At 39.6% G+C, this 25,427-nt stretch overlaps 1 protein-coding gene across 1 annotated transcript; it reads left to right on the top strand.

Annotated features, from left to right (window-relative positions):
- On the top strand, positions 20,589-21,371 carry LOC104779272. Its single transcript, XM_010503632.1, has 3 exons — positions 20,589-21,054; positions 21,108-21,218; positions 21,325-21,371. The coding sequence occupies exons 1-3, from the start codon at positions 20,589-20,591 to the stop codon at positions 21,369-21,371; spliced, it is 624 nt and encodes a 207-aa protein (XP_010501934.1).

The raw sequence follows: 25,427 nt of genomic DNA, 5'->3' as shown, positions 1-25,427 counted from the left end.
AAAATATTCTATAACATTTCATAAAACAACTAAGACTTTTAAAAGTTTTCAATTTCTAAATATGCATCATCTGCATTTTGATAGTTTGATAGACTACTGAAATACGATAATTGATATTCTTATTCATAAATTTGAATATTTACGTCATTTATATAAGTGAATTTGTCTACAATATTTGTAATTCATTGTCAATAATATTTTTTAATTATTTCAAATTCAATTCCAATACCATAAAATTTACAACATCCACAATTCTAATGTTATTTTGCAAAAATTGTCTCAAGTCATAATTTTAAAAAATTAAACAATTAAAAATATACCTATAAATTAATGATTATTAATTTACACTATAAAATAATAATAATTAATTTATAGATAAATTAATATCACTATAAATTAATAAAATGTTTTGGTCCCAACATTATTAATTTATAGAGGTTTTACTGTATGACTAACGTACATGTTCTCATTTTTACATTAAATATGGATAAACCTAATAATATCCTTAGATACATTACATGTAAATCAGTAAATGGTCACTTTCCAAATAGCTATAGTTTCTTAAAAGGTAACTTATATTCTTTGTTTTTATGATAAACACTTTGTTAAATAACTTTGAGGATATATATATAGTTTTATCCCCTATATATTAATAGAGAAGCACACTTTTGAAAAAGCTGATGTATCGCCGCCAGAGAGCTCCGTGCATCTACTTAATTACATTAACATACCATTATATTTTCAAAAAAAAAAAAATTAACTGAATAATAATTAGATATGTCATCATTTCTCACACAAATTTATATAACACATATTAAAACTAATTAAATAATTACATACTATTTTAAGGCAAAATTTCACTAAAATATACAGGTCAAAGTTATATTGATTTTATATTGATTTCTTAAAATCAGTATAAGTAAAATATTCTAAAAAGGCTATAAAACATATCAATTAATAGAAAGTTAATAAAATAAAGAACATATAACTTATTAAACATACTGTATAAATTATTAACAAAATCATATAAAAACATAATGTTATTTTTATGTTAGTATTATTACCATAATAATTTAAATAACAAGCTTTCAATAGTAATTATAATTGATTATAAAAAGAAGTATATTACCCCTATATTATCTTCAGCTCATTAAAAGAAACTTAATTCCCAATAAATATAGATATATATATATATATATATATTCATAAATAAATATAAAAATGACAACAAATTAATCTCAACATTTAGTGTGATTATTCATTAAAAATGAAAATATTGATAACCGAATAGGAATATACATTCTAATTGTACATTCAATTATGTGCTATTAAAAAGGAATGAGACAATAACCCTTATCATTATAAATAAAGTTAGTACCCAAAAAAAAGCATAATATATTTAAAATGAGTGATTATTAGATTATGCAAAATTGTTATAGTTACTTGGTTAACCATAAATATAAATTTGATTTTTAAAGCACACAAAAATATATATAATATATTGCCATAAATTTTAACATTTTATAAATATTTTCTTTACTACGTTCACATATTTCACGGGTGAAATGTATTCTTACACGAATACGTTGATTTTGTAATTCCATTATTGTTTTCATAATGGTTTTTTGGTAATAATCCGTCATTTATAGACAATATTAATAAACCGACTAACTCAAAAGATTTAAATAGCCTAATCAAAAATATTAAATCAATAAATTAGTTTATATCAGAAAATTTATTTTAGAATCCGATTGTTAATAAAATATAATAAAATTAATTAATTAAGCTACCGACTAATTTAGTATATGTGGTTATGGTTACATAGGAAACATGCAAAATAGTTATGATTACAAAATAAACATAAGAGATATGAATTTGTTTTTAGACCACACAAAAGACATGTTGCAATAAATAGTAACAAAAGACCACACAAGGTATTTTTTACACGAAAAATGTAGCTTTGAATAAATAAATAAAAACTTTAGTTACATATTATGCTTGATACAAACAAATATTGGTTTTAGGATAATAATTTTTTTAAAATCGATTTATCCCGCATATAATACGGGTTGCTACCTAGTATTTTATTATACTCAAAGGCATGACTGGAAACGCAGTGTTTGCGATTTGCGGGAATTTGCAAAAAGCATTGATAATCTCAGCGTTTGGTAAGAAGAAAACTTTAACTTTTTTTTTTGTCAATCAAAACCCATTATATTAAGCTATGATCAAGCAACTCTCCTCTCCCGAAAGCCTTACAAACATCATACAACTTATATGGATAACACTAAAACAAACTTCACAGGATTTTAGAATCCGGACCAAAATACAACTAACTAAATGGCTAAAACAATGCCAAAGATAAGGGATTGTAACAATCCAAAGGATAGGGAATGATATCACAAAAGAATACATTCAGTCTTAAAGATACTATGACCAGACAAGGCCACATACTTTTTGATGTAGCTTCTCCAAATCCTATACAAGGAATTAGAGTGACTACTACTCCCTGATTTCCCCAGAGGTATGAGAACCTCCAAAACCCGGTATAAGCAAAGGCAAAAAGGACAGGCAGAAGATCCCGTGAAAGCGAGGCAACACACTTCTTCTTCTGCTGGGAAGGACCATCTGTAACTAAGAGCCAAAGACGCCAACACGAGAAGGGAAGTATCCAGCCGTTCGTCGATCCTAGAAGCATGAAAAACCAGAGAGGGAAATTGTCCCACCTTTTTGGACCTCATGGACTTCCGATTGTAGATGAACAACATAACTGATTGCACCAACATATCTCGGGTCTCGGTTTACATATCTAATCCACCATGTGCAAAAGCGAGAAGGATATGAAAAAACCGTAATTTTAATAGTGGTAACAAACAGAGGGATAATACAATGAAGTTGTAGACTGAGAGAAGAGAGGAAACCTAGCGATGAGCATACTTCTAATCGACGGTACAAGAAAACTTTAACTAAAGAAGCCCTAATATATAAGAATCCAACAACAGAGAAAAGGAAAAATGACGATGATAAATGACAAAAACAACGACCAACAATGGAATCTTAGAAAGAACATAAAACAATCCTTAAGCCATACACTCGCCGTATAATTAAATATATTATACTGCGAACATACAACTTTGCTGGAGTTTGTATCTTTACCTTCAGATCCTTAAGCAACTGATTCAGCCAGAGAAGTTCACAAGTTGCCAAAGCCATACTCCGATACTCTGCCTCTGTGCTACTCCGACTAACAGTTGTCTGTTTCTTAGACTTCCAATTGATCAAATAGCTGCCTAGATAAATGCAAAATCCAGTAACAGATCTCCTTGAGTCAGGACACGTACCATAGTTGGCATCATTGAAGGCATTAAGACATAACTCAATATCTACAGAGAAGAAAAGTCCTTGACCAGGATTGTTCTTAAGGTACCGCAACACACGTAGAGCAGCTGCATAATGCACATCAGTAGGACAAGAGAGGAATTTGCTAAGATTGTTGACAACAAACGTGATGTCTGGCCTAGTGATGATAAGGTACAACAATCTGCCTACCAATTCCCTATAAGAAGTCGCATCCTCTAGCAAAGTTCCAGATTCTCTACTTAGATGTATCGTTGGATCCATAGGGACATTTTTGGGTTTGCAAGCAAGCATACCTGTGGCCGCAAGGATATCCAAGGCATACTTGCGTTGACACAATGAAATCCCGGAAGCATTCCTAGCAATCTCCAGACCAAGAAAATACTTCGGGGCTCCTAAGTCTTTGATCTTAAAAGCTCTATGAAGAGCAGCTTCTAGATCCTGCAATCCATGTCATTGTTGGAGGCTATCCTAATATCATCAACATATACCAACAATGCAATGAACGAGTCACCAGTTTTCTTCACAAATAAGGTGTTGTCCCCAGGTGCTTGTTCGAACCTTTCATTGAGAAGAACCGTGGAGAAGCAATGGTACCATTGTCTGGACGCCTGTTTAAGACCATACAATGACTTATGAAGCCTGCAAACTGCATTTGGAGGTAGAGGAGCACCATTCGCAGGAGTATAACATTGAGGTAAGCTCATGTAGATCTCCTCATCCAAAGTACCATGCAAGAAAGAATTAGTAACATCCATTTGAGTTAATCTCCAACCATGTTTAGCTGCAAGACCAAGAACAAGCTTTACATTGGCAAGTTTAGCAACAGGAGAAAACGTTTCAATATAATCAATGCCCTCTTGCTGCATGTAACCTTTAGCCACTAAACGGGCTTTATATCTATCTATCAAACCATCTGGGTTATATTTGATAGTGTAAACCCATTTACACCCTATCACATATTTACCTGGGGGTAAAGATTCAACAGACCATGTACGAAGCAACTCAAGAGCAGTGATCTCCACATCCATAGCTTTCGGAAAATGAGGATGTGCCATGGCTTGATGATAAATTTTGAGGTTCTGTTTCAAGTGAACACGAAAGAACAAAAGACTGATAGGAAGGCTTCAGTTTCGAATATGAAAGAACAGAAGAAAGAGGAAAAAAAGGTAAAAAAGAAGAAGATGAAGCAGAATCAGAAATTTCAGAAATATGTGGAAGAGTAGTAGTGGAAAAAGAATGAGAATCTTGAATAAGATTGCAATGGTAATCAGATAAGTAACCTGGAGCCTTCACCTGTCGTTTTGACTTCGTGATGATTGGCAAAACCTGTCCTGCATCAGCTGTCACAGTCTCTCGGGATGATAATGAAGGAGAGGCACTAGAGTGTGATGCAGAGTTTGATGAAGATGCACTAGAGTGTGCATTTGAATGAGATGCTAAAGCATTACCATCATGAACAGGATAAGATGCAATAGGGGATTGATCTAATGCAACATGTATAGACAAAGGCAATATGGTATGATTAAACAAATCAGATGAAGAAGATGATGATTCGATGTTTTTGAAAGGGAAAATGTGTTCATGAAAAACAACATTTCTAGAAACAGAAACAACACAAGTGTCTAAATTCAAGACTTTGTAACCTTTATAACCTGAAGGATATCCTAAGAAGACACAAGGAATAACCCTAGGTGTGAATTTGGTTCTGTCTTTAACAAAAGTAGACACATAACAAAGAGAACCAAAAGACCGTAAGAAATCATATTCAGGTTTCTTTTTCTACAATCTTTCATAAGGAGATATTTTTCCTAACAACAAAGAAGGAGTTCGATTAATAAGAAAAACAGTAGTCAAGACACAATCAGACCAATAATCCAAAGGAACATTTGATTGAAACAAGAATGCATGTGCAACATTGAGTAAGTGTTGATGCTTACGTTCAACAACAAAATTCTGTTCGGATGTATATGCACAAGAGAATTGATGCAACATGTCATGAGTCTTAACAAGATTAGTACATGCTAATTCAGGGGCATTATCACTACAAATAGCTTTGATATGAGCCTTATGTTGTATCTTAACATGCTTGATGAAATGAAAGACAATAGAAACATCACTTTTATTTCTTAACATATAAAGCCAAGTGACTCTTGTACAATCATCAACAATTGTAAGAAAATACTTATAACCTTCGACATACTCGATAGAAAATGGACCCCAAATATCTAAATGGACAAGATCAAATGGTGAGGAAGACAAATGATTTCTAGACACAAAAGGTAACTTTTTCTGTTTTGCTAATGGACAGACTGGACAATGTAAAGAACTAGACTTGGACATTGGTAAAATACCCGACATATGCTGTAACTTGGCAGGTGATGGATGTCCTAGGCGTTGATGCCAAAGGTCTCCATCGACAAGCAAAGATCCAGAGAAATGTGCAGAAAGGACTTCAGTCTCCAAGATATAAAGACTATGAATCAATACGCATCTACCAATCGTCAAGTCCTGAGAAAGGTCTTGAAGAAAATAATTATCAGAATAAAAAATGTGTAGAACATTGATTATGCTTAAGTAGAGAACTCACACTCAAAAGATTGAACTTAAAAGTAGAAACATGTAATACATCATGCAAAACAAGATTATTTGAAATATACACAGTTCCTATATGAGTGATAGGCACTCTAGTGCCATTGGGAAGTGAGACTGTGACCCCTGAAACAAGATAGGTTTCACTAAACAAAGCCAAGTCAGAACAGGCATGACTAGTAGCTCCACTATCAATTATCCAAGCACCATTGGGAAGAACAGAATATAAAGAAGTAAGAGAATGGTGTTGGAAAGTAAAAGAATGATTCTCATATCGTAAACTTGAAGATGGAAATTCAAAAGAAACAGTACCAGATGAGGACGTTGGTGCCATGGCTCCATTCTCAGTTATCGTAGCAGTTAACTGTGGAGATGATTGCTCTGGAAGCCGAACATGAGTGTTGAGTTGATGGATCAGAGAATGTATTTGATCAGCACTGAATTGACTAAGGTCAAGATTAGTAGCAGTCATTGCTAGTGGTGGCATGTAAAGAGAAGGAGGATTAGATGCTTCATTGCCATTAAACATTGCATTAGCCAATACACCAGGTTTTGCATATTGATTCTGCTGATACGAAGATTGTTGCAACTGGGACTGAGTTGGAAATTGAGGACGAGTCCCTGAGTTGACGTGACTACGTGGTAACGAGTATTGCTAAGCAGATGGCCTTGGTCCAAACTTGTGGCCTGGAGGATAACCATTCAACTTATAGCACTTATGTATGGTGTGTCCAGACCTATTGCAATGAGTGCAATATGGGCGTTGACTAGGCCGGTAGTGTATAGCAGCATAGGCTGTATTATCCGAAGGACCAGTATAACCACCAAGATTTGCATTGGAAGCAAAATCAGATGTACCACTATAGTAGCCAGTTGAAGCCACATAAGAAGGACCGATGCTTTGAAAAACAACATTCTCGAGCTTTGTGACTGGTTTGATTGTCACTTGTCGCTCATCTTGTGTCACCATGTTAAACGCATCAACAACATTGGGAAAAGGCTTAAGCATCAAAATGTGTCGCCGAGTAGCTTCATACTTCTCATTAAGCCCTATCAAAAACTTGGTGACCTTGCATCGTTGCTGTAACTTCTCCCACAGCGAAGCAGCATTGCACTCGCACCTCCCACATGTACAAACAGGTAATTCCACATAATTCTTGTGTTCCTCCCACAAGGTAACCAGTTCCGTATAGTAAGTAGTCACATCAATAGAACCCTGCTGTATAGTACTTAATCGCTGTTCTATCTCATAAACCCCTGAAGCATCATCTTGCTTGAAACGAGATAACAAATCTTTCCAAATCGCTTCAACAGTAGGCATGAACAACAAACTTTGGCTAATCTTTTTACAAACAGAATTCATTAACCAAGTTGCTACCATATCATTGCATCTAGACCAAGATCCAGCATCACGATGAGTATCAGCGGATTTAGGGATAGTACCGTCTATGAAACCGAGTTTGTTGCGAACATTAAGCGCCATACAAACTGAGCTACGCCAAGAATGAAACCCTGAGCCAGTAGAGAGACGATCGGAAACAAGGATTAGTCCGGCGTGATCCGCCACGTGCAAGAAATAAGGATTCTCGTATTGATCGGAATGGTGAGGAACAGTTTCATGAGTCACTGGTCGATTTTGAGGAATCGATTCCATTTCTGAAGATGAAATTGAGAAAGATGAAGAGGATCTATGTCAAATTGATGAATTAAAACAGAAAATAAAAGATCTAGGTCAAAGAAAGGAAAGCAGAATCACGAAGAAGACGATGAAGATCGCGAACAAGATAAACGAAATCACAGCGAAACAAAAAGAAAAAATGGATTCGAGTAAAGCTCGTGAGATTGAACAGCTCATGATCACTTAATCGAGTCTGGGTTCAGCTCAACGAAGAAGATGAATGAGAAACAATGGCGGAAGCTTGAATAGTTTGTTAGAATATTGTTGCTCTGATACCATATCAAGAGTATAAACTAAACAAACTGATATTTCTCATTAATGATAAAAGTGTATCTACAAAAGTATTTATACTCTATACAAGTATAACTAACTGGTACAAAGGAAAGTAAAGTAGTTGTGGAAAAGAAAAAAAATTAGTTGATGGTATACTGAAAAATCTATTTTAGCTTGGCCTCGTCAAGTTACTTAGCAGCTGATCTTCCCCAGTGGAAGGAACCATTGTGTCATCTATGACACAAACCAACGAGAAGAATTGCATTAATTAGCTTCAACTTCTAAACAAATATATACAAAAATCAATATATATATATATATATATATATTATATCATGCTGAAATCAATGTTACTCGTACCTCCGTATTTTGCTTCCACCGAACGGAATCTGAAAATTACTTTGCATCGGGAAGGTTTACTTTGCATCGGGCTTGAATCTCAGTATGTCGTTTTGCTTGGTAATAAATTCGATATTTATTAGGTGGTGGAGTGTAAGAAAATTGATCTATTCTGAGAAGCTTGTGGCGGGTCTGACTTGTTAAAAGAACCCAATCCGGCGACAAAGTCACACAAGGATATAAATGTAATTAATATAGTTAACATTTCCTGTAATCTAGTTCCCCTCATGTAACTATATATATGTACAGTCTACACTAATAATAATCATCACCTTTAATATCTATATGGTATCAAGAGCCTCCGATTCTTAACCTAATTTTTTTTTTCGTTTCCTGCTGCTTCTCAACAATGTCGATCTCCGACAATGGCTCTCCTATAACCGCTGAAGTTCTTACTACTTCATCCACCCCAACCCTGTTCAATATTAGTACCTCCAACATCACCAAACTCACCGATACAAACTATCTAGTGTGGAAACTTCAGATCCACGCTTTGGTTGATAGCTATGATCTCGCCGGCTATCTTGATGGGACCGTTGTGGCTCCTACGGCGACACTCACCCATGCTGCTGCAACAACGGTTAATCTCGACTACACCTTCTGGAAGTGCTAGGACAGACTTCTATACAGCACCATTCTTGGGTCCATCATCTCTAATAACACTCTAATTTACATATTTTTAGTTAGCATCCCTTTTTGTCCATATCTTGCATTGTTTTCAGCCTAACCTTAGCATTTTTAGGTAATTTACTGTAGGAATCCACATTTAGGCCATTTAGGGTATTGCATACTTGCATTTGCATATTTTGGATGAAAACATGTACTTAAGAGCCGAAAATGGAGAGAAACAAGATCAAATCCGAGCATGTACCCAAAGGAGCTATGGAGCAGGAAGAACAGTCTGAACACCAACCCGATCGAGGAGGAACTAAGAACAAAAAGAACAATCCAAGGACCTACCCGAAGAGCAACCCGAGCACATTCTCGTGCACCCCATCGAGCAAACCCTCGGGCAGGACTGGAAACTAGGGTTAATAGGTTTCCATATATAAACCTCCCTCTTCTTCCACTTGCCCTAGCACGCCGCAGACCCTCAGAACAGAGAGCGACATCTTCTGGGAGAGATCCAGAGCGACTCAAAACTCTTTTCACTTTTGTTAGGATTATTTTTATTTCTTTTTGCATTTTCTCTTAGATTTCTACTCTATACTCTTTTACCTACTTCTACTTTTATTATAATGCAATTTTCGTTTATCTATGCTTTTATGTTTTCTGCAATGAGATCTGAGTAGTGTAGTAAAGTTTCTAGGGATGGGATAGACGATTTTGTGTTCTTGATCGGTTAAGATGTCTTAGCTTTTATATTTATGTTTTATAAATTCCCTTCTAGATTGGTGTTCTTAATGCTATCAACAGACCGAGAGGTTGAGATTAGATCTAAGGTGTTTTACCATCGAGAGGTGTAGATGAAATGCTTGAATCAATCAATGCTAGAGATTTACTCACTTAGCCTAAGAGATTAGATGAGTAAGGGGTTTATTGACAATAATGGATCGGTTTGTATTGCCTCCTTTNTTGTTAGGATTATTTTTATTTCTTTTTGCATTTTCTCTTAGATTTCTACTCTATACTCTTTTACCTACTTCTACTTTTATTATAATGCAATTTTCGTTTATCTATGCTTTTATGTTTTCTGCAATGAGATCTGAGTAGTGTAGTAAAGTTTCTAGGGATGGGATAGACGATTTTGTGTTCTTGATCGGTTAAGATGTCTTAGCTTTTATATTTATGTTTTATAAATTCCCTTCTAGATTGGTGTTCTTAATGCTATCAACAGACCGAGAGGTTGAGATTAGATCTAAGGTGTTTTACCATCGAGAGGTGTAGATGAAATGCTTGAATCAATCAATGCTAGAGATTTACTCACTTAGCCTAAGAGATTAGATGAGTAAGGGGTTTATTGACAATAATGGATCGGTTTGTATTGCCTCCTTTATCATGTTTCTCCAACGAGAGTTGGGTAGGGAAGTGATTAAGGTTGATTGTTTCTATTACGAGAGTGTTTTAACAAGATCTGCTTGAGGCATGTAGGACATCCGTACTGGTTAGGAACACTTAGGAGTCGAATACCCCATCCTTTTAGGAGCTTTCATATTTAGATTGTTTGCATTTTTATTCATAACTCGATTACTTACCCGAACAGGTATACGATCACCTGCTTTGAGTAGCCCTTCGAGCTGTTCTTTCTTATCTTGTTTACTCAATAACCCACCCGATCCTGTACTCGAATGCTTGCATCGAGTACTTAGGTCGTGTGTTTCTTGTTCATTTTGTTTTCTTTTAATCATTTTAGGATTGTTAGATCAACCCCATTGATTGCTTGGCTTGACTTGCATAGTTCTGATCATATCTCATCTGCTAGCATTACAACCATTTGGATTGATAACCCTTTGTACTACAACTGCATAGGGAATTGATATCCTAGGTGAAAATCCTACTATCAATTTGGCGCCATTGCCATTTGGTTGAATTTGCTACGTTTAGGATTTCAGCACTTGCTAGATCAAGTTCTATAATTTACTTTGGTTAGTTACTGACTTGTTTACATTCGTATTTGTTTGTCTTGCATTTCAGGTACAACCCGAGCACCCACCTGACCCGTCACTCGATCACCTGGATCAATTTGACCCTCTTGTACACACTCGGTCAACTGTTTGTGCATGCAAACACAATCCAAAGGTAGCCAACACTTGAGTCCTTTCATCGACAGACCTAGGCTACTACGTCAACAACAAGTCCAGCTAGCACAACCAACACCAATTGAGGAGGATATGAACGGTCCACCAGCTCCTCCAGCGAGGACCAACATAGGAGCAGGAGATGCTCCATCTACTCACACTCAAAGAAATGGCATTGTGCCACCTGCTGTCCAGAACAACAACTTTGAGATCAAGAGTAGTCTCATCCAGATGATACAAAGCAATAAGTTTCATGGATTACCAATGGAGGACCCGCTGGATCATCTAGATGAGTTTGATAGGTTCTGTAGCCTAACTAAGATAAATGGAGATACTGAAGATGGATTCAAGCTCAGGCTTTTCCCATTCTCTTTGGTAGACAAAACACACATCTGAGAGAAATCACCCCCCAAGGAGTCCATCACCACCTGGGAAGCATGCAAGAAGGCTTTTCTAGACAAATTCTTCTCCAACTCCAGAACTGCAAGGGTGCAAAAAGTTATCTCCAGCTTTGTTCAGAAGAGCAATGAGACGTTCAGCGAAGCTTGGGAACGTTTCAAGGGATACACTACCAGATGCCCTCATCATGGTTTCAGCAATGCTTCATTGCTAAGTACACTATACCAAGGAGTGGTCCCAAAGATACGGATGTTGCTGGACACCGCAATCAATGGAAACTTCCTCAACAAGGATGTCGACGAAGGTTGGGATCTAGTGGAGAACTTGGCTCAATCTGATGGGCATTACAATGAGGAGTACGATCGCACTGTGCAATCCACTGGAGAGGAAGATGCCAAGTACAAGAGGGACATGAAAGCCCTAAATGACAAGTTGGATAAGCTCCTAAGCCAGCAGCAGCATGTCCATGCCATCTCAGAGGAAGATCAGTTTCTGCAACAAGATGGGGAGAATGCTCAGCTTGAGGATGTGAACTACATCAACAACCAAGGAGGCTACAACAAGGGGTACAACAACTACAAACCAAACCCGAACCTGTCCTACCGTAACCCCAACGTTGCTAATCCTCAAGACCAAGTCTACCCATCCGGAGTCCAAGGGAACCAAGGCCAGCAAAAGCCTTTTGTCCAATACAATCAAGGCTACGTTCCTAAGCAGCAGTACTCTGGCAACTACCAACCAATTTCACCACCTGGATTCCAACCACAGCAAGGCCTGCAGAACCAATCCCAAGAAGCTGATCTACGCTGACTGATTCAACAAATGATACACAGTCAAGCATCGGCTGCAATGGACAATGCCAAACGTTTTGCTGAGATGAGCAACAAGATCAATACTGGATACAACAATTTGACTGGTAAGTATGACTCTCTCAACACCAAGCTGAGATACCCTCGAGGGCCACCACAACAACCAACCACCTCCAAAGATCAACCAGCTTCCAGGTAAAGCTGTTCAGAACCCAAAGGATTATGCCACTGCTCAAGCCATTTTCCTTGATGATTATTATGAGGACTACCTCACTGAGGACATTGATGTTCAAGATGGGGAGGTTATGGATCACTATAAAATAAATGAGGCCAAGTACTACATATCCAAGTACGAACCCGAGCCATTACCCGATGAGAGTGATCGAGTTGATGATCGAGCACTGGTTCGAGAATCACAATCTGAAGAACTATCCGAGGCTGAACCTGATGTCACACCCGATGGTGGTAATCGGATGATACATCGTGTAGATGTTCAGATGGCAGACCAACCTAAACTGGTTGAAGCAGCATAAGGGAAACTAGAGGAAAAGTTCAATGCTGCTCTTGACATCCAATTAGAAGCGCTTGCAGAACGTATGGCCAAGCGAAAGGCTCCACCTCCTAAGCTCTTGCCAACACACGAACTTCAAGAGGAAATCATCAGGGAGGCAGCTCAGCTGGAGATTGAGGTTAAGGAAGCTGTCAAGGAGATTGGTTATAAAATTCTCAAGAGTGGAGTATGCTTAGACCCTGAGCTGCGAATCGAGGATAAATTGGAGGATCCTGGCTCTTTTACTTTGCCATGCTCGATAGGACTTCGGATTTTCAAAAATTGCTTGTGCGATCTGGGAGCTTCGATAAGCATCATGCCGCTATCTGTTGCTAACAAGATGGGGTTCAGCAGTTTTAAACCAAGTAGTCTGTATTTGGTTCTAGCTGATAAAACAATCAGACATCCCATTGGGATCCTGGAAAATTTGCCTCTCAGGATTGGAAGGATGGAAGTCCCTACTGATTTTATGATCCTTGATATGGATAAGGAACCAGACGATCCACTGATCCTAGGGAGACCATTCTTGGCAACATTAGGAGCAGTGATTGAGGTTAAACAAGGCAAGAACAGAATTGAGCATGGAGAACATTTCTAGATGGATTTTGATGTAGAGAAAGGAATTAAAAGGCCAACCATTGATGGTCAAACCTTTTTCACTAAGACAAAGCAGAGAAAAGTCAAACATCTTGAAGAATTCAACACTACATTTGTTGTGGAACCTGCACAAAACTTGGAAAATCCATTGAATGAACCTGCTACAGAGGGGAGGATTCCAGAACCTCTCCCTGCCAATACCCATGCTTAAAGAGCATAAAGAGTCAAGCTTAGTGACTTAAAACAAGCTCACTTGGGACGAAGTCCCAAAGGTATCTTTTTATTTTCTTAATTTTCTTTTAATTTATTTATTTGTTTACTTTGCATTATTTTCGATTTTTACATATTTCTGATAAAAAAAAATTAAAGAGAAATTTTGGGGAAACCGAGGCTCTATCCGAATCCGTACCCGACGCGCCTGGTCGTGTTCCCCATCGAGTGCGAGTGGAGTCCGAATTCCACAAAACCCTAGCCCACTCTCGGTGAAGCCCAAAAAGCCAACCTTGCCGATTTAAGGAGCCTTAACCTCACAACTCCATAACTCCCTAAGTTTTCTCGAAACCCTAAACTATTTGTCTTCCAAACTCCTTCTCTCTCTAGAAATCAAGTTTTCTTTGTTTTTGTGGACTAACCCTACTAATCTCGGCTTAGTCTCTGTTCTAAAGTTCAAAGATCCAACAATGGCACCAAAGATGAAGACCTACCAAAACAAGGGGAGCATATCAACCTCCGCTGCTGCTAGAACCGAAGGTGATACCGCCGAAGCTCACGATTCACAAGGAAGGGGAAACGTTCCACATTCCCAACCGTCGGCTGGACATTTCGCATCCCCAACCCGATGCACGACCCGATCCGCCACCCGAGAGGATGCTCGAGCAACCGATCGTGTAGAGACTCGTATTCTCTGGCACGATCCTGTAGCTATCGCAGTCCACCGATCTCCTCGACGTAGGGACCTGTCTACGTCTGAGAGAACCGTTACCGACCCGATGGAGGTCGATTCTGATGTCGGTGGAGGAGAACCAGAGGAGATCCAAACCTCGCGGTTAAGGAGCACAGCTGCAGTTGCAAGAGGGAAGAGACCAGCCTCTGAAAAGGCTAAGAAGGTAGCCGAGAGAGCAGCTGAGGAAGAAGATCGAGATTCAGAGGAGGAGTGCCGTGACCAAGAAGAGGAAAAGAGAGCACGCACACGCCAAGCTTCGCGGAGGCTAAAGCAAAAAGAGGTGGAGACTCCGGTCAAGCTTTTCAAGGACCTCCGCAAGATGAGCTTTGTAGGAACCCATTTCCCTCACCGTGAAATAATGAAGCAGTTGGGAATCGCAAGAGACGTCAAGTTCCTGTTCGACATGTGCCACCTGGGCAAGATGATGCAAACCAACCTCGAAGCTTATCAGGAGGAGACGGTTCACTTCCTCTCCACACTGCGGTTGCACTATTTTGAAGACCACCCGACCCTACTACTGGATGGGGGGGATCGGGTTCATCACCTTCTCCGTGCGCAACAAGGAGTACTGACTTACATTCAAGGAGATGGAGAAGCTGTACGGTTTCGAGGCTGGGACTGGAGAGAACATGAAAGTGAGCAAGGAGGAGATGAAGGCCCTAAGGCTGACAATAGGCGACAAGCTTCCTTACAGGTCTACAAGCTCCAAGTCTGCTCAAATAAGGAGCCCTGCACTCTTTTTTTCTAGAAAGGAGACTGGAAATGTGAATGATCATGAGCTACAGCTGCTAGATATTGCCTTGTGTGGAGTCTTAGACAATGCTAGGGATGGTACACCGCTAGTCAGAGATGCCGCGGACACTAGTATGGTCTTTGTGCTGCTCGATCAGTTCCTCTACCGGAATTCTTGGGCAATGAAAACTGAGAGGAGGGATGGAGCTGAAGAGATCTCCATTGGAGGATTGGTCACACCAAACTTTGTAGCCTGCGATGTGCCCTTGAAGGGAGTGATACATGAGCCGAGGTGGCTAGACATCGACTACCTCACGCTGGCGAGATTCTTGGCTTATGAGAGGCCAAATGATATGTACTTGTTCCAGTTTGTCCATCCAGCTGCATGGGCAGCTCAAATGATCCTACCCAACGTCGTGACTACCAAGGTCTGGCTAGGGAACAACATAGACTTCACACCACCTTTGGAGGAGCTGTACAATCCGGAGGAGGAATCCGAAGCTGAGGGAGATCAAGCGGAGCAAGGACAGGGAGACAACTCGGATGAGTATGATTTTGAGGATTATGTGTGCTCTCAAAAGCAACCTGTTGGGATGAGGGAAGCTCACAAGAGGATCAGCTGGCTGAAAAGGATGAACAAGTTCCTAGCCAAGAAGGTAAAGGACCTCACTGGTCAGTGAAGGTAATGGGAGGAAAGATCAAGGAGCTGCAAGAGAAGGCAAGATGTGGCTCAGCTCCCACTTCAGCTTATGCACCCACATGGATGGGGAGGAGCGGACCATTAGGAGGAATACGAGGATTAGCACCTTCAGAGCCGCACATGGCATCCTCCTACGAGCCCCAAGCAGAGGAGGGAGTCACGAGATCCAAAAGATCAAGGAGAAGCCACTCAGACGCCTATCCGATGCCCGACACGATGGGGTACACGATGCCTTATCCGATGCACCCATCGAGCACCCATCCGGGTGACCACTCAGGTACTTTCCCTCTGCCTGACCAGATGCCGTATCAGATGCCATACTCGATGCACCCTGCCAGCGGCTATATGGGTGATCATTCCAAACCTCTCCCACCATATCCGATGCCATACCCGATGAACTACGCGACGCCTTACCCGATCAACCCCTTGGATGCTGGTCCGAGCAGGTCGTCTGTGCGCATAACCGAGCTCTCTGATGAGTGAACCTTGGCGCCTGCTGAAGCCGGTGGCGACCCTGGCTACACGTTTTCAAGTATGGAGGCTGCTACAACTTCCTTCTTCACCAACCCATGAGGTACCATATTCATCCACCTTTGTAAATAACATTGCATTTAGTTTCATTTCATTATGTGTAATTCTTGGATTCTTTTTCAGACTTTTATTTACACAGGGACTGTGTAATTTAAGTTTGGGGGAGGGTCCTAGGATGTATATAACATTGTGTTTTATTTTATTATTTCAAATTTTTTGCATACTAGTTTTATTCATTTAAGAAAGAAAAAAAAAGTGTTCATGTAGTTGCATGTTCATATTAGGATTGAGTCTAGATTGCTTCATATAGGATTGTTGCATATGCATTTTAGGAGACAATGATTAAAACCACTTTGTTTAAATGCCAAACCTTAGGATTGAAGCTATGGCTAGCCCTTAATCACAGTTCATTGTTGCTAGATCAATCTTTGGAAAAAAATGAAAAATCTTTGTTTAGAACCTTGCATCTTTTGAACGCTTCCTCCACTTGCTTGAACATTGCATCATCTCTATATTATATGACTTAACCTGAACTTCAAAAATTTCTTGCTTATGGAATTTAAATACTTGCTCATGGTAACTCAAAATCGGGTTAACACACCATTTTTACCAACCTTTTCGTTTAACCCGATTTGTTTTTCCCTACCCTTGAACCCAAACCTTTCTTTCAAGCCTTTTTGTGAATCGTTGAGTGAGGCCTTTTCATTGTGCTATAGGTTGTGAAACCTTGAGAGTATTGAGAACGACAAAGAACTGGCTCTTGTTTTAGCTGAGTTTAGAATCATTGGACTAGCTAATAGGATCAGTTTTGAAAGATAGGTGGTTAGCATGATTATTTGGGGTTGGGTTGAGGAATAAAAGAGAAATTAAAGAAGAAAATCTCTAAGGTCCGATTCAAGTAGCTCTAAGTCTCTAAAAAAAAAAAGAGAAAGATCCTGCTATAGTCACTACAAAAATAGGAATATTATTAGGAGTTTAGCTTAAAAAAAAAGAGAGAGAGCTAGATGTCTAAAGTTTAGACCTTAGGGATTATAAAAAAAGGGGGAAAGAGTTAAAATCAAGGATGTGTGTAATTTTATTCAAGGGGGTTTGATAAAAAGAAAAAAAAAAGGTTAATGAGAAAAAGGGTAGATTATCAAGAGTTAAGCTTTGTTTGCCCTAATTGTTCTCAATCTAGATAATTTTCACAACTCTCTAGCATTCCTTCTTTTGAGAGTAAGCCACCCAAAGAAATTGTTTTAAAACCACTCTACCAAAAGTCTTACCCTTAAAACCGATTGATTCACCTTCCATTTGCAAGAATTTGCCAAACACTTTAATGAATGTGAAAGAAATGTTCTTTGGAATTGCAAGTCTTTAGTTGGAGGTTGAACTAGATCGATGCATGGTGATAAGCATAGAAAAATATTTGTAAGTATGTTGACTGATCTTAGCACCATTAAATTATCTTTAAGGATAATAGCTTGAATCCTTCGCTTAGCTCAAAAGGTTATGAGTCCCATTTTAGAACCGCACCCTCCTACTTCCTTGCTAGAGGACTAGCAATATTTAAGTTTGAGGGTCTGATAACTCTCTAATTTAAATGTTTTTAGCATCTCTTTTTGTCCATATCTTGCATTGTTTTCAGCCTAACCTTTAGGTCATTTACTGTAGGAATCCACATTTAGACCATTTAGGGTGTTGTATTCTTGTATTTGCATATTTTGGATGAAAACAGGTACTTAAGAGCCAAAAATGGAGAGAAACAAGGTCAAATCCGAGCATGTATCCGAAGATGGGGAGAACAGTCCGAACACCAACCTGATCGAGGAGGAGCTAAGAACAGAAAGAACAATCCGAGGACCTACCCAAAGAGCAACCCTAGCACATCCTCGTGCACCCATCGAGCAGACCCTCGGGCAGGACTGGGAAGCTAGGGTTAATGGGTTTCCATATATAAACCCCCTTCTTCTTCCACTCGCCCTAGCACGTCGCAGACCCTCAGAACAGAGAGCGAGAGCTTCTGGGAGAGATTGAGAGCGACTCAAAACTCTTTTGACTTTTGTTAGGATTATTTTTATTTCTTTTTGCATTTTCTCTTAGATTTCTACTCTATACTCTTCTCTACTTCTTTTTTTATTATAATGCAATTTTCGTTTATCTATGCTTTTATGTTTTCTGCAATGAGATCTGAGTACTGTAGTAAAGTTTCTAGGGATGGGATAGACGATTTTGTGTTCTTGATCGGTTAGGATGTGTTAGCTTTTATATTTATGTTTTATAAATTCCCTTCTAGATTAGTGTTCTTAATGCTATCAACAGACCAAGAGGTTGAGATTAGATCTAAGGTGTTTTACCATCAAGATGTGTAGATGAAATGCTTGAATCAATCAATGCTAGAGATATACTCACTTAGCCTAAGAGATTAGATGAGTAAGGGGTTTATTGACAATAATGGATCGGGTTGTATTGCCTGCTTGGTCATGTTTCTCCAATGAGAGTTGGGTAGGAAAATGATTAAGGTTGATTGTTTCTATCACGAGAGTGTTTTAACAAGATTTTAGAGATTCATTGTCTAGGGAATCTCTTCTTGAGGCATGTAGGACATCCGTACTGGTTAGGAACACTTAGGAGTCGAATACCCCATCCTTTTAGGAGCTTTCGTATTTATATTGTTTGCATTTTTATTCATAACTCGATCACTTACCCGAACAGGTACAAGATCACCTGCTTTGAGTAGCCATTCGAGCTGTTCTTGCTTATCTTGTTTACTCGATCACCCCACCCGATCATGTACTCGAATGCTTGCATCGAGTGCTTAGGTCGTGTGGTTCTTGTTCATTTGTTTTANCAGGTACTTAAGAGCCAAAAATGGAGAGAAACAAGGTCAAATCCGAGCATGTATCCGAAGATGGGGAGAACAGTCCGAACACCAACCTGATCGAGGAGGAGCTAAGAACAGAAAGAACAATCCGAGGACCTACCCAAAGAGCAACCCTAGCACATCCTCGTGCACCCATCGAGCAGACCCTCGGGCAGGACTGGGAAGCTAGGGTTAATGGGTTTCCATATATAAACCCCCTTCTTCTTCCACTCGCCCTAGCACGTCGCAGACCCTCAGAACAGAGAGCGAGAGCTTCTGGGAGAGATTGAGAGCGACTCAAAACTCTTTTGACTTTTGTTAGGATTATTTTTATTTCTTTTTGCATTTTCTCTTAGATTTCTACTCTATACTCTTCTCTACTTCTTTTTTTATTATAATGCAATTTTCGTTTATCTATGCTTTTATGTTTTCTGCAATGAGATCTGAGTACTGTAGTAAAGTTTCTAGGGATGGGATAGACGATTTTGTGTTCTTGATCGGTTAGGATGTGTTAGCTTTTATATTTATGTTTTATAAATTCCCTTCTAGATTAGTGTTCTTAATGCTATCAACAGACCAAGAGGTTGAGATTAGATCTAAGGTGTTTTACCATCAAGATGTGTAGATGAAATGCTTGAATCAATCAATGCTAGAGATATACTCACTTAGCCTAAGAGATTAGATGAGTAAGGGGTTTATTGACAATAATGGATCGGTTTGTATTGCCTGCTTGGTCATGTTTCTCCAATGAGAGTTGGGTAGGAAAATGATTAAGGTTGATTGTTTCTATCACGAGAGTGTTTTAACAAGATTTTAGAGATTCATTGTCTAGGGAATATCTTCTTGAGGCATGTAGGACATCCGTACTGGTTAGGAACACTTAGGAGTCGAATACCCCATCCTTTTAGGAGCTTTCGTATTTATATTGTTTGCATTTTTATTCATAACTCGATCACTTACCCGAACAGGTACAAGATCACCTGCTTTGAGTAGCCATTCGAGCTGTTCTTGCTTATCTTGTTTACTCGATCACCCCACCCGATCATGTACTCGAATGCTTGCATCGAGTGCTTAGGTCGTGTGGTTCTTGTTCATTTGTTTTATTTTAATCATTTTAGGATTGTTAGATCAACCCCATTGATTGCTTGGCTTGACTTGCATAGTTCTGATCATATCTCATCTGCTAGCATAACAACCATTTGGATTGATAACCCTTTGTACTACAACTGCATAAGGAATTGATACCCTGGGTGAAAATCCTAGTATCAACCTCCATTGTCCAGCCATTGGTCTTGCGATCTATCACCTCTGCTGAGATCTGGCGTACACTTGCCGAAACATTTGCGCAACCTAGTCGTGCTCATGTTCGACAGCTCCGCACTCAGATTCAACTTTGGAAGAAAGGTAACAAATCGATCGATGAATATGTTCGTGGTCATATTATGCGCATGGATGAGCTTGCTCTTCTTGAGAGTCCTTTTGCACATGAAGAGAAGATTGATGCTATCATTGCCGGACTCCCTAAGGAGTATAAGCTTGTCATTGATCAGATTGAATGCAAGGATACACCGCCGACTATTCCGTACATTCATGAATGCCTCGGTAATCATGAAGAAAAGCTACCCTCCATGAACACCGCCACAATGTTATCTCCATTTACGGCTTCTGAAAACGCTGTTCAGTATAACAACAAATCCTCTGTCAACAACCAGTCCTCTCGCTCCAACAATAAAAATATTTGCAACAACAACAACTATATGGATTCAAAAACAACCAGTGGCAACATTCAAATCGGTCTAACAACCATCCCTCCAAACCTTACTTGGGAAAGTGCAACAAGCTGGGTCACAGTGCCTAACGATGTCCGCAATTTTAGTCGGTCCAAACCACCACAAGTCACGCTCCTCTTAGTCCGTTCAAGCCATGGCAGCCTCATGCCAATCTTGTTGTTGGTTCTTCCTCCACAGCTAACCCATGGATCCTTGATTCTGGTGCTACTCACCATCTCACATCCGACCTCAACAACATTGCTCTTCACCAGCCCTACAATGGTGGTGACGATGTCATGATCGCTGATGGTACTAGTCTCGCCATCTCACACACCGGTTCCACACTTCTTCCCTCCAACACTCGTTCTTTAACATTGAACAAGTTTCTGTTGCATTTTCTCCTACGGATTTTCAGGGGAAGGATCTCAGTACGGGGGTTCTGTTGCTCCAACGGAGAACTAAAAATGGACTGTATGAGTTGTCGGTAACACTTTCTCAAGCTGTGGCTCTTCTTTCTGCATCAGGTCTAATGAGTGATCTTAATAAGTGGCATTTCTGTTTGGGACACTGTAGTGACCCTCACTAAAGGATAAAATTTTATTCAAGGAATTTATCCGGAAGGGCTCGAAAGGGAAGAAAAGACGAAGTAGATAAGAACTGCCAAGTTTCGTCCGAGGAAAAAACGGATTGAGCAAAATGCTGATCAGTTAGCCTACGGACGTACGTACGGGCATACACATTACACGCAGGACAGCGTACGAAGACGGGACGATCATGCAGAGGGCACCGTGAACCAGGAAGGTTGCGGGAGACGGGAAGGAACCCGCTAAAATATTATTTTAATCTTGAAGGGTTAGTGGGATTAAAATAATATTTAAATTATTTAATAGATTTTTCCACTAAGTATATTTAATTAAAGGGAGTTAGTTGAGGATTAATTTAATGGGAGAATCGACTAAGCGGGGAGGAATATTCCTTTTCCACTCATCGCATGTAGAGAAGAATGTGGTGATGACACCTCACCTCTCTCATTTTTGTAAGTGTTGAAAATTAAATGTGGAAGCGACACATACCCCCTGCGTGTGGCATAAGGAGCTCGCCCACACTCCCTATAAATAAGCTTCTCATTTATCATTTGGAGAGAAAAAGAGAGAGCTACGCCCAAAGGCTGGTGAGAAAAGAGTGAAGAAGAAAAGAGAGAGTTTCGTCTAAGTGTGAGAAGAGAGAGTTGTGTGTGCTTCATCTATGGGAAGAGTTGTTGCAGCAAAGGGAAGATCGGGTTGCAAGAGCTGAAGATCTGCAAAAAAATCTGTGAGTTTCAGGGAGCATATAGTTCGATTTAGCTTGGTATGGTAGATCCAAGTTAGAGTCGATTTTGCATGTGCATATAGTTGCATTATGCTTGATTTCTTGTTAGTTTTCTTGAAGTTTTGCATTTTGGTTAAGAAATTCCATGCCAAATCTCGAGGGTTGATGGGGAGATCCGCTTGATTGATGTGTTGCATGTGAGGTTCCATGGTAGATCTTGAGCGTTGGGATGGATATCCGCTTGATCGATCTATTGCATGTGAGGTTTTCCCCTTTTAGATCTCAAGCGTTGATGGGGAAAAAAATCCGCTTGATTGTTTGTTGCATATGAGGTTGTCCATGGGGAATCTCAAGCGTGGATGTGAATATCTGTTTGAATTTATTTCTCCCATGCGAGTTTAACCCATGGTGGATCTCGAGCGTGGATGGGATGATCCGCTTGATTGATCCATTGCATGTGGATTTTGTGTGGTTGCATGTTGCATATTGTTTGTTGCATGTTGTTTTTGTTTAGGTTTATGGTTCTTTAAGATCATAAACCTATAACCTTAAATGTTGGATTGGTCTTAGTGTGTGGCGTTCGTGACGGGGAGGTTCGGGCAGCCATAAGCGAACAAAGAATGAAGATATGTCCGTCCTTACCCGCAAAGCCGTTTCTACATACAAACTAAAATAATCTTGCATGTGGTTGCGAGGAGCTCGATTTTGGCTCTCTACCTTGATCGATGCTATACACGACGGTGTATTAGGGTTTTTATTCTGGTTGCATGCCTTTATGGTTGTATTCAAAGATAAAAAGGGAAAAGAATGGGAGACGGAATATCTGGGCCCTAGTAAAACTTGTTTAAAAATCTTTCTTTTTATTCAAGTTTTGCATGTTGCATTGGTTGCTTGTGTGTGATTGTTTGCTTAGCTTACTTCCGCATGCATTCTCTAATTGATTGATTGATTGCTTGATTGCTTGATTGTTGTGTGGTGATTGATTGATTCCTTGTGATTTGGGGTGGGGTTTGGGAATCTAATCTTCTGCAGAGACCGCTGAGACTCACTAAGTAATCTTAGATTATTTATGATAATATTTTGTCCTGCAGGTAACCACTAGAGGGTCTAGAGGTCGTGATGTTTGATAGGAGTTCGGAGTAGTTTTATTTTGTGCCTTTGTGTAAAAAGAAGAAGTATGTTTCTTCCTATTAAAATTGTTATGTAAGATCTTTTTGGCAATAGGCCTGACCACAATCGTTATAAGTTTTGTTTTGTGACATATTAATAATAAATAATATTCGGTTTTAGATTCGAAAGCGAGTTATGTCTGAAGTGACCAAGTTCGGTTTGGCTCAACACTTGGATATCATGAGGGTTGAAAAGCCTAAGTGATGTCTAAAGTGGTGGGAATATCATCGATGGAATGGCTAAGGGTCGGAATGTGTTTTAGAACCTTGGTCGGATCGTTGATGAATATTTCCTTAATGTAGCGTCCGGGACTGTTCTAGCCGGGATTGCTTAGGAATGGTTCAGGGGCGTTACAGACACCCCTCTATTTCTCTTTTAAACACTATTGTCTCCAAATTTTCACTTCCAGTTGCATCTTCTTCTTCGAAAACTTTATCATGTTTCGATTGTCCTATTAATAAAAGCCACAAATTACCTTTTACTCAAACTTCCATTGTCTCTTCTCGTCCTCTCCAATATATTTACACTGATGTTTGGACATCTCCCATCCTCTCTACAGAAAACTACAAATATTACCTTGTTCTTATTGATCACTTCACCCGCTACACTTGGTTTTATCCATTACAAAGAAAATCGGATGTCAAAGCTGTCATTATTGCCTTCAAAGCCCTTGTGTAAAATCATTTACAACACCGCATCACAACATTATTTTCTGATAATGACGGAGAGTTCAACGCATTAAGAGAATTTCTGTCCCTTAACGGCATCTCTCACCTGACCTCACCGCCTCACACTCCATAACACAATGGATTTTCGGAATGAAAACACCGACATATCGTAGAGAAGGGTCTTAACCTTATGACAACAGCATCAGTCCCTAAGGAGTATTGGCCGTATGCTTTCTCCAATGCCGTGTACTTGATCAATTGCATGCCCACTCCAGTCCTCTCTCTCAACTCACCATATCAAAAACTGTTTCAAAAGTGCCTAGTAATTATGAGAAGTTGAGAGTGTTTGGTTGCATGTGCTTCCCGTGGCTTCGACCATATACACGTCACAAGCTTGATGACCAATCCTCACGCTGTGTTTTCCTTGGCTACTCAACGACACAAAGCGCATATCAATGTCTTCACCCCCCATGGGACGGATATATGTTTCTCGGCATGTTCAGTTTAATGAACATGTCTTTCCGTTTGGCTCTCCACGATAACCTCCTGTTACGGTTAATGAGACCACTCCTGTCATCGATCCAGAAGTCACTCAGATACAAGTTCCTCTCCCTGCTCGAGCAAATGAACTCCCGCACATGGATTCTCACCTGCGCACACGCCACCACTGTCTGTCTCTCCGTCACCACAAACACATGTATCGTCTTCTACGTCTCAATCTTCTTCCCCCTCATCATTGGAGCCCACTACTCCTCATATACTGCTCCACTTGAAAATGAGTTGCAACCCACAACTCAGCCTGCGTCACATGAAAAAAATATGGTGTTGACTATGCTGAAACAATCAGCCCACTAGCTGCATTGATTGGTTTAAGGCCCGCCTTGTTGCGAAAGGGTTTCATCAACAATATGGTGTTGACTATGCTGAAACAATCAGCCCAGTTATTAAGTCCACTACCATTCTTCTAGTACTTGAAGTTGCTGTCACCAAGTCCTGGCCAATAAAACAGCTTGATGTTAACAATACTTTTCTCCAAGGTGACCTAGCTGATGAAGTCTATATTTTTCAACCGCCTGGATTTGTAGATAAGGATAACCCATCTTATGTTTGTTGCCTCTGCAAGCCGATATATGGTCTCAAACAAGCACTACGGGCTTACAACACCTTGCTGAAACAGTGTCTCCTTCAAAGTGGTTTTAAAAACTCCTTTGCAGATGCTTCGCTGTTTGTTCATCACTCCAACGCTGCTCTCACATATGTCCTTATATATGCAGACGACATTATTGTTACTGGAAGCAACTCCGCCGTAGTCGACAAGATTCTTAGTCCGTTTGCAGACCGCTTCTCTATCAAGGATCCAACTGATCTACAC

The sequence above is a fragment of the Camelina sativa genome, chromosome 3 (assembly GCF_000633955.1).
Source record: "Camelina sativa cultivar DH55 chromosome 3, Cs, whole genome shotgun sequence".
Classification (NCBI taxonomy): domain Eukaryota; kingdom Viridiplantae; phylum Streptophyta; class Magnoliopsida; order Brassicales; family Brassicaceae; genus Camelina; species Camelina sativa.
This window is presented reverse-complemented; position numbering and strand designations above follow the sequence as displayed.